Here is an 11,496-nt window from a genome sequence, read left to right as displayed (position 1 = left end):
ACAACGGTGGATACTTCCCAGAATCGCTGATCTGAGTCTTTTAAAGAAACAACAATCGTAACGACTAAAACCAAACATTTTCTTGTTTCGAAAGTGAGTAGACGGAGTAAGCACATAGCTTGGGTGGTTCTGACTGGGTTCTGGCAGTACATTGTTCTTGAAAGCTAATGTTGCAAAACATACTATGGATTGGTTTTGCATCTTTTATGTTTAAAAAGGAGGCGTTAATGGACATAACAAGACGCAGACACCAGGTATACCTCTGCGCAAGAAAAATATTCGGTCTTAGCACAGCATTAAAAAGATAAGAAAGCGCGTGAACATGACCCAGTGAAAAAATATGTTTATGCAAGAATACGTTTCTTCTTATTAGTTATTAATGCTTTGAAGCTTTGTAATTTATGAACTGTTACTCTCGTTTTGAATGTTTATTTTTTGAATGTGTAGATACTTATTTGTTGTATAGTTTGACCTTATATATTTGATATATTGTATGTTTAGATGAGGAGCTTTCAGCTCAAGTCTTGAATAAAATCTTCGTCTTCTTCTTCTTCTTCTTATGTTATTTCGTCATCCGGAAGTTGCCTTAAATGTATTATTGATTCTTTGTTATATCCAGATGTTTAAATTTGCAATTTGCACATACAAGTCAAAAGGTGACATATTCGTGGACGGACATATTTGCACTTGAGTGAATTCTGTAATTTTGTAATTTATAATTATCCAGTTAAAATATGTAATTTATACACACAGGGTGTCAGAAATTGGTATTTGCGTATATGCAAAGTAAAAATTCTGAATTGAAGCAGTCAACACACTTGAACGTTATTTGTTCCGTAAGCAAATAAAATGTTTGAAATATTCAATACAGCAATTGTATTATGGCGGATTATACCTTCCATAGTTTGTAAAAACACACCACCCTTTATCTTAGCGGCATTTATAGGACTGACATATCTAACTTAAATCAATCAAACCAAACCATGATTCAATCATTGTTTATAAATCTATAAGTCGAGACCATATCGATCCTGCGACAGAAAGTGTGCCAAATACACATTCATACAACTTAGATATATCGCACCAGGTTATTTCGTTGTTGGTTTACAAGCATGTGATAAATGATTAATTTAAATGATTTCATTTTAGAATTTAGCCATTAAATGTAATTTAGCTCATCAAAATGAAACTGAAAGGCTTACGGCGATAACATAAATAAAGGTATGTACAACATTTTTGATTATTTTATTTATTTGTTCATTCATTTATTCGATTTCTGCTTTATTTTTTATGAAGTAGCAAACATTTTATAGCCCCTTCCCTCGGACTCACCATTATTTTCTTGCTAAACGTTACACTTAGTACGGTTTTATTTCTGTACAATCTTATTTAATCGAAAAGAAATTTTTAATCTGAATGAATATCAATCAAATGGGACAGTTTGTACTAATATATCAGTCAAAATACGCCGGCATTGATTAGAATAAAGCCATTTCTTTATTGATCATGCCATGTACACGGGTGGTAAACGCGCAGTCCAATTCCCGCTGGGAATACGCTTAAAATGGGTTGCGCAACGTGCTGGTGTTGCGCGTAAAAAAGACGAAATTGAGGTATGAGAAGTTATGATTTTGCTTAATATGAGACAAGAATAAATTTTCCCGAAAAAAGCAAAATGCTATTCGACACAAGTATGATAACACATCATATATGTGAAATATCTTGTTTGTAATTTATGATTCGGCTCTATTATCACAAAAATTCGGGCGACACGAAGCGTGAAAAAAGTAAGAAATCAACAAAAAATGGAAGTTTCTGACCTCATATGCCTAAACTGAGGACATCTGATGCTTTTTTTTGATAACTCAACGGCTATAAAGTAACGAATATCAAAATTATTTGCTTCAAATCCTGCTTTCGGGGACATAATTGACAAAAAATCATCGGGAATGGGGTTGCGCGCCGGGAATGGAGTTGCTCGTATACATCATAATGTATATACTGTATACTCGCAACTCCATTCCCGGGGCGCAACCCCATTCCCGATTGTTTTTTGCCAATCTTTCCCCCAAAAGCAACATTTTCATTCAAGTGTATGTAATATTCATGACTGTTTTACACGTGTTTGATCATTAGAAGCGTCACATTTCCAGAAAGAAGGCACTAGAGTTAGAAAATTTGCATTTTTCATGACTCCATGCTTTTTTGACAGTTCGAGCCAGCAGAGTTTTCGTGATAACAGAGCTGATTCTTAAATTAATAAGCTGGTATTTCACACATATGATTTTTATTCATTTTTGTGTCGAATAGCATTTTGCTTTTTTTCGAAAACACTCGTAAATGTGTCATTATTTACAAAAACAAAAACCCACCTACCTCGATTTTGTATATATTGATGCGCAACACCAGCACCGGAAGTCGCTCAACCCATTTTTAGCGAATTCCCAGTGGGAATTGGATTGCGCGTTTACCACCCGTGCTGTAGATCGCAATTAACTTAATACGTGTCTACTCATAACTTATTCAACTTGTATCACACTGTATCGAATAACTTATTTTCTAATTTCCATGAAAATCTAATAACATACCTGTAATTTACATTAAGTATACAGTAATACCGGTCATCTCTTTTCAGAACCACATCATGGCACCAGGTGCTCTTATAGACGATATACAGGTACCGAAGAAACCAAGCCCGGTCCCTCCTTATCCTGGGTTTGATCTTGATGGAACTTACAGCCCGGAGTACCCTGTACCGAGAGTGAAGTGGGATGCAGAAGAAAATCTTACTAGAAACAGAGGTTCTATAGATAACTGGGCGTTCTATGGCGAAAGCATTGCCTCGCCTAGGCCCGAACCTCGTTGCCCGACCAGAGAATCCGTAGATAATTGGACGCATGGCCGACACGGAACAATTAAGCCTATTATAGACGGTTTTGCGTCTCCTAGACCCGATACCGCCCCACCGAGAATTAAAACTGAAGCAGAAGATATTGCACGTGTAAGCAGAGGCGGGAGAATGTGTAACCTGCTTACAAAGTACGGAAAGTTCGGGACGTCTCCTAGAGTTGCGAGAGTAAAACCGGAAGCGGAAGGAACTGCAACAGTACATAAAGGAGGTCGAATGAACAAGCTTGTTCACAGTTACGGGAAATTACCACTGTCAGCACGTGCAGTACCACGTGTCAAGGTTGAGGGAGAAGAAAATGCTGACTTAGACAAAGGGAAACGAATAAATAAACTTGTTCATAGTTACGGTAAACTGCCACTTTCAGCTCGTGCAGTACCAAGGGTGAAAACCGAGGGAGAGGAAAATGCAGATTTAGACAAGGGTAAACGAATGGACAAACTAATCCATAAATATGGTCGGATGCCCCTTTCTGCTCGGGCCGTCCCGAGAGTTAAGCCCGAAGGGGAAGACAATGCTGATCTTGACAAGGGGCGAAGAATGGACAGACTGATGCACAGTTGCGAGACATTGCCAAAGTCACCTCGATCCCCACCGAGGGTGAAAAATACTGAAGGGTGGAATAACAGTTTCAGGGGACGTGGAAGCATGGGGAAAATATTCCGGGATATGGGAAAAAAGACATGTATATTTCAACCAGGCGTTAAGAAGAAATCTTACCTTAAAACCGCAATGATGTAAATTATAGCTACAAACAAACTTTCAGAATGTTAAGCTCTCTTTACAGGGAAATTGCTGTGAATATTTCGCGTCTTGGAAAGCTAGCGTACTCTTTAGCATGCTTTTTTTTTTTTTTTTAAATTCTGAAATGCTGTATGGTAGTGGACCCATAATGGAGAATAAAGTTTTATCCCCCGGTTTTTACGGAAAGCCATGTTCATGACGAGCTACATTTACGTCCGTAAGATGCCGAATTATCTAACGAGAATACAGAATCACACGGAAATTGCCGAGTGCCATTACGGATCCGCTACCTTAATCGACGGGTGAAAGTGAAAGACGCTTTTTTATTTATATGCACTTGCACCTCTTTCACCCTTCCCCACCGTTTTAATATTTCCGCTGATGCATGTCAGAAAATACGGCATTTGTTCGATTTCAACTGATACATGTGCTGTAAAGTGTACTACTGTTGAATATGCCAATGACTTATACTTTAAAAGAAAAAGGCTGTTTCAGAATCAAATATTTCATTTCAGTTTTTGTCATCATGCTGATACGCATTCAGTTACTTACATTTTGACACAACCTTATCTATGCCATTAAATTTTTTAGTTCAAATATGTTTCCGTTGGGATATTTTAACACTTGAAATTCATCGATTATATATTAGAACCTAAAATCATACTACAACTGATTTTTAAGTGCCGTACAGGGAAAAATACGGAAGAGCATTAGTGCCAGGTGCGTTTTACTTATTAACTCGAAATTTCGAGATATTTAATTTGAAATTTTGAGTTACTATCTCAAACTTTCGAGTAATGTAACTCGAAATTTTAGGTTACTAAATCGAAATTTCGGGTTAGTATTTCGAGTGAACAGGAATGATACCACAACTGTCGCGATGCCAGCACCTGCGAAAGAAGAATTAATAATAATGAAAACATTGTGAATTCGAGTCCCTGCTCCTCCAACTGAAATTACTAACATTGGAATAAGAGTCACCAATATGGGTTTTCGGTGGCGTCTATAAATAAGCTTTCAAACAATCAATTTAGACATATAGTTGTTTGTAGGAAAACAAATCTAAGAATAAAATCTGATTTTCCAGCAGATGGGTTGTATACGTAAGAGAAATAACAGTCTGATTTAGTGATATTCAACCCCTGTCAAACTATGATGGACGTATGCTGATCGTGCATAGACAGTGTATACTGTCAATATGACAGTTCTAACACAGGCTTTCTATAACTCAGTTCAGAAGTAAGGCGAGCATCACATATTCGTCTTATTTTTCATATCAAATGTGAGATCTTTGGCCATTAAAGCAGCATGCCTCCAGATTTGGCTAAAAAAATAATCTTTCTTTCAAATTGAAGTTTGGTCATATTATGAACAGTAGAATATGAATTTTTGTTTCTAACATATTTTAAAAGTTCCAAATCAAGAAAAAAAGATGACCGCGTCGGGAATCGAACCCCAGACCGCCGCGGCAATAAATACATTTTCCCATCGTCGTAACCAATAGCGCTAAAGCTGAAGTAGTGAATTATGACTTCTAAATATAGATATTTATAATGGAGACAGTTTACCTGGAGTAAAAGCGTGACAAAAGCTTTTCGATTTTCATCGTAAAAAGTAGTTAAAACAGCAAATTCTCATGTGTTTCCGTAACATAAAGTTTGTCAGTAATTAAGTTTTAAAGCCTTCTTAAGAAATATAGCATTTATTTCAAGATATCTAAAAAAAATATTATTTTTTTTTGTCGAACGATCTGGAGGCATGCTGCTTTAAAATGCACCTTTAGTTTGTGTAGGCATACAATTTACGGAAAAACATATTCGAAAAATTTTACAAATTAAATAACAGCACGAATACGTTACTTTTTTCATTCATATACACAGTTTTTAGGTGTTGGTTCAAGTAAGTTCGTATATGTCTGAATAGGCGTCACAGTACTTTATGCATGGTAATTCAAACCATCATCGTCACTGTGCGTATTTTGAGTTGGCGCTTTATTCCGTTATATGTTAAAGAACAAAGTAATAAAAATATATCCATCTGAAATGGTTTCTACATAGATATAGTTAATTAGTTTATTTCAGTCTCTGCAATTTACACGCTTACAATATGAAACATGATATATACATACTAAAACACAAGTAAATGGCTATTCAAATTTAAACTACAAGAGACTATATGTTTATAAAAAAAATTCTACATATCATATCACATATTCTATCACATTCTACTGTATCACATCTATAACTGATATCACATATTTCAGAGTTATTATCAAATGGGTATCACCGCGTGACAGCCAATGCACTAATGAAATACACTTACAGTGTGAACCATGTTAATTATGATAATCAGGTATAAGTCACCTTGCATAGGAATACTGTGACGCATTTCAGCTCACATTCTAAATGCTTTTTTACATTTGACGTCAACAAGTGCTACCCTGGCGTTTCGTACTTTTGTAAGTACAAAATAGGTCCTTATTCGCGAATACATGCGTCATAACGTTATCAACCACAAAATCCGGGTAATTCAAGTGCTAGTTAGCCGATGGCGGCTCATATTTTCCAGTGAGTTCATTTAATTATGTTACCAACAACAAGAGGGCCAAGATGGCCCTAGGTCGCTCACCTGAGAAACACACCATAACACATCATAATTTGACCTAGTGATTTCATGGAAAAAAATATTCTGACCAATTATCATTAAAATTGCAGCAAAAACCTTGAGTATAAATAAGTATTTTCTTTGATTTGACCCAGTGACCTACTTTTTGATCCAAGATGACCCATATACAAATTTGACCACCATTTCATCAAGGCAATCATTCTGACTTAATTTCAGGAAGATCAATCGGAAAATATAGCTTTTGCATACACAATGTTTTTCTTTGATTTGACCTAGTGACCTAATTTTTGACCCCAGATAACCCATATTCAAACCAAACCTAGATTTCGTCAAGGCAATCATTCTGACAAAATTTCATGAAGATCAATTGAAAAAATACAGCCTCTATGGCATACACAAGGTTTTTCTTAGATTTGACCTAGTGACCTTCTTTTTAAACCCAGATGACCCATTTTCAAATTCAGCCTAGATTTCATTAAGGTTTTTATTTTGACTTAATTTCAGGAAGATCAATTGAAAAATACAGCCTCTATCGCGTACACAAGCTTTTTCTTTGATTTGACCTAGTGACCTAGTTTTTGACCCCAGATGACCCGTTTTCGCACTCGGCCTAGATTTCATCAAGATAATCATTCTGACCAAAATTCATGAAGATTAATTGAAAAATACAGCCTCTATCACATACACAAGCTTTTTCTTTGATTTGACCTAGTGACTTAGTTTTTGACCCCAGATGACCCGTTTTCAAAATCGGCCTAGATTTCATCAAGATAATCATTCTGACCAAAATTCATGAAGATTAATTGAAAAATACAGCCTCTATCGCATACACAAGCTTTTTCTTTGATTTGACCTAGTGACCTAGTTTTTAACCCCAGATGACCTGTTTTCGAACTCGGCCTAGATTTTATCAAGATAATCATTCTGACCAAAATTCATGAAGATTAATTGAAAAATACAGCCTCTATCGCATACACAAGCTTTTTCTTTGATTTGACCTAGTGACCTAGTTTTTGACCCCAGATGACCCATTTTCAAACTCATCCTAGATTTCATCAAGGAAATCATTCTGACCAAAATTCATGAAGATTAATTGAAAAATACAGCCTCTATCGCATACACAAGCTTTTTCTTTGATTTGACCTAGTGACCTAGTTTTTGATCCCAGATGACCCATTTTCAAACTCGGCCTAGATTTTATCAAGGATATCATTCTGACCAAATTTCATGAAGATCAGTTGAAAAATACAGCCTCTATCGCATACACAAGCTAAATGTTGACAGACAGACAGACGACAGACAGACGACGGACGCCGGACATCGAGCGATCAGAAAAACTCACCTGAACATTGCTCAGGTGAGCTAATAAAGGACCGCATTTCTGATGGGACACTTGCTTGCTTACAAAACAACACATGGATGGCGGCAATGTCACGAATGCATTAACCGTTTCCCTATTTTAGTAGCAGTTATTACAGTGACATTAGTGACCGAAATGCTATCCCAACCTTTGTCTCAATACAACTATCTACTCACCAAATACATACCCAGATACTGAGTGGAAACCATTTTCTTTTTTTACTTAAAGTGACTTTGATCCGGAAGATAATTCCAACCTTTGTCTCGTTGAAAGCTATTTACATACCAGATGTGTTGACAGTTTGTGTATCCAAACCGTTGAAATTTAGAGGAAACAATTTTATATTTTAGAAGCAGTGACGCAAAATACAATCCAAAGCAAGTTCTTAACATAACCTTACTATACACTAAATTTGGTGACAGTAGATCAATCCGAACTAAAGTTTTAAACTTGCATGATTCTAGTAGAAATTGTTTTATGCTTTTAGTAATTGCCCCTATGACATCTTAATGGTTCTCATTTTTATAAAAAATGACCGGACCGGGATTAATACCACTACCCGTCCGCTGCCCTCCAAAATTTCTACAGTATAAAAGTTCAAAGTGCGCAGATTACTTAAGTAATGCTGATATTGAGCTTTACCCCAATGACCTCATATACAATCAAAATCTTGGGTTTCTGTATACATTTGTACGTACTATAGGCCTTATTTAATTTGAATCTACTCTTTCTGCTTAAGTAAAAGTGACCTAAGCCTTAAATTCTTTGAACCTAAAGGAAATCAAACATTGTTCTTACTATTAGCTACCTATAGCCCAAGTTTCGTTATAATGTTTCAACCCAAATGAACGAAAATGATCTGTTTTAGGCCGCTCATACCCGCTCGCTCTTCATATCCCATTCTTATAACTGTCTTGTTTTTTTTTTAAAGAAAGCACCTCAAAAAAGTAGGTATACAGAAATAAATGTAAGCGATAATGTATGACTACGAATATTCAAGAGTACGCCTCAGAATAGCGGTATAAAGTTCGAATGAGGAACTGAACCTATATTAGATCGAAATGTCTAATATGGAATAAGGAACTGATTCCCTATTCCTTTTTCAAACGTCGAATGAGGAATAGAACACAAAAACTGACAATGCTTAAAATGCAATATAAAACTCCTTTCAAAAATAGGTATAAAATACAATCATAAAATATTTTAGATATGTAAGCAGTACTTTCAATTTGAAAACGTAATAGAGAACTACAGTAAACCTCTCTTACAAGGAACTCGGATATAAGGAACAATCGGTTATAACGAACAGTTTTCAATTCCCCGATCTAATTCCTTCTTTATTCAATGTAAAAATCCTCGGTTATAGGGAACTCGTTTATAAGGAACACTCGGTTATAAGGAACACTTTTTCTAGTCCCAAAGTACGAAATTCAATGGAAAACCCCTCAGTTATAGCGAACAGACATAAAGAATAAAAATTATTGAAAACTGGAAATAAACAAGAGAATCGCTGATGACGTCAGAGTAACGTCGGCACTTTCATGCGCTTTTATGCACATGAATAAACACATATTATTTCATTTTTCTGATCTTTAATTTGTATGATAAAAAGAAAATAAATAATATCATCATTTACTTATAGTTACTCGAGGTTATGTTTGAGAGCTACATGTATTAGGTATTTCATGTTAACAATAGTGAACGAAAATCAGTCGCGGACAGGCTCAAAACTATAGGTATAATTTACACTTTAGTCCGTATGTATGGCGGCGTTGTCTAGTCGCAATGCACTGTATGTCATAAACATCCTACTTTTAAATTTTAATTGGTAGTCTAATTTAACATTTTTGTATTAATTATTTGAACATTTATTTTATATTAGTATTGATGCTTATACACATAACATGCTGTCGAGCAAGGTAAGGGCTGCAACATATCTGATAACCATAGTGTAGTGCTCTCTAAAAAAGAAGATAGAAATAGCCGACAAAAATAAACACAAATCACGTCATTCTTACCGACGTACATTTTGGCTTAGTTTAGGTTTAAACGCCGTGTTTCAACATTATTTCAGTCATATACACGCAGTCAGTTTACCTTACCATCTCTCTAGGAAAGGACCGGTACTAGACTCACAACTTTCTCACATTAAGATTCATAGTCGACCCAGAGCCCTTTTCAAACGTCAGTCAAATAGTGTTCGCTATACAAATTGTGTTCGTTAACAAACCTCGGTTACAAGGAATTAGTTCGCTATACGGATATAAGGAACCTCGGTTATAAGGAACAATTTTTAGTGGTCCCAAGCTGTTCCTTATAAGCGAGGTTTACTGTAGTTCCATATTCCTTATTCGACAATATGATTTTAATATATTTAGTTTTACCATTTATGTCACATTGAACTATTACAAAGATGTATAATCTTTTGTAATTTGTAATTAATTGTTGTTTTACATAGTTCTGTTTGATACTATTACCAGAGTGTCTCTTGTGAGTTATGGTTCATGTACATTAAATCCGCAAAATATCTTCTGGTAAGAAATCATACATCTTCACGTAATAACATCATACACAAATAGACATGTCGAGTAATTTAATAGGAATGACATGCAGAATTCTCTTAACTTTGACAGTCTCGCTAAAATAAAAATATTCAAAGCTTTTACTGATAATTTCCATCAACCAATAATTGAGCCGCGCCATGAGAAAACCAACATAGTGGGTTTGCGACCAGCATGGATCCAGACCAGCCTGCGCATCCGCGCAGTCTGGTCAGGCTCCATGCTGTTCGCTTTTAAAGCCTATTGGAATTGGAGAAACTGTTAGCGAACAGCATGGAGCCTGACCAGACTGCGCGGATGCGCAGGCTGGTCTGGATCCATGCTGGTCGCAAACCCACTATGTTGGTTTTCTCATGGCGCGGCTCAATTGATTGTCTCTTTTCATCGTAACAAGAAACAATTAACAAACATTTCCCTGGGAAATTAAACTAGCATAAAAGAGAAATTTAATACAGATAACAGATGCATTTTAATCTGGTGACGTTGCTGACTGAAATCAATTAAAAATCCATTAGTAAAACATAATTCACGTGGTTTGACATGAAGCTTAATGTCATGTTTGTGTATAGATTGCGCACAAGAGGAGTCAAATCTTATATAGAGATTTCGAAACGGTTCCTTAGATAATTCACTATTGTACAAAACTAACAACCCTGTCGCCTTATTTCATCTTCATGTCCATATACTCTCTAATTTCTTTCTACCAGAATCTACAATATATTTCAATTAATTTATTTTTGTTTAGTCTTTGCTAGATTACGATGTTTTTTTTTTGTCGATAACTTAGGCCATACTCAAATACTATATAAGAGAGCATTTCCTTTTTATAAGTTCAATATCGCCAAGATTCTGTATAAATTGATTAAGCCTACTGGCGTCCAGTCCAATCCAAAATTCATGTATGTAACTTATTATTTAAAATGTACATATTGCAAAATAAAAATAGGTTTAAACCAAGCACTAATTCCGCTGACCCGAAGAGCGTTTTCGTCGGGAGTTCAATTCCCATGCCCGTATTTAGTTTTTGTTTTTATAACTATTTCATATCTTATTTTTTCAGCTAAGACGACAATTCGTGCTAGTTAACTGAGTTCTGACTTTTTTAAGGATTCAAAAGAAAATACATGCATATTCGCCGTCATAGGATTTATTACTTAAAGCTTTTTTGAATCTCTCTTGTGATATTTAAAAGCATAAGGAGTTACCTTTATACACTTTGTGGCAATTTTATACTTTGAACAAAATTGCCAAGACTTGAATTTCAGTAGTTATTAAGGTTAAGATATTGTCAACTTTAT

General features: G+C 35.5%; 1 protein-coding gene across 1 annotated transcript; it reads left to right on the top strand.

The window, feature by feature from the left end:
• Positions 1–1,037: 1,037 nt before the first annotated feature.
• LOC123523142 (uncharacterized) lies at positions 1,038–4,249 on the top strand. The gene is made up of 2 exons (XM_045300802.2): positions 1,038–1,221; positions 2,636–4,249. Exon 2 carries the CDS (start codon positions 2,645–2,647, stop codon positions 3,647–3,649), a length of 1,005 nt encoding a protein of 334 aa, XP_045156737.2. The 5' UTR covers positions 1,038–1,221; positions 2,636–2,644; the 3' UTR covers positions 3,650–4,249.
• Positions 4,250–11,496: the final 7,247 nt, after the last annotated feature.

This window comes from Mercenaria mercenaria, chromosome 8, assembly GCF_021730395.1.
Source record: "Mercenaria mercenaria strain notata chromosome 8, MADL_Memer_1, whole genome shotgun sequence".
Lineage (NCBI taxonomy): Eukaryota > Metazoa > Mollusca > Bivalvia > Venerida > Veneridae > Mercenaria > Mercenaria mercenaria.
This window is presented reverse-complemented; position numbering and strand designations above follow the sequence as displayed.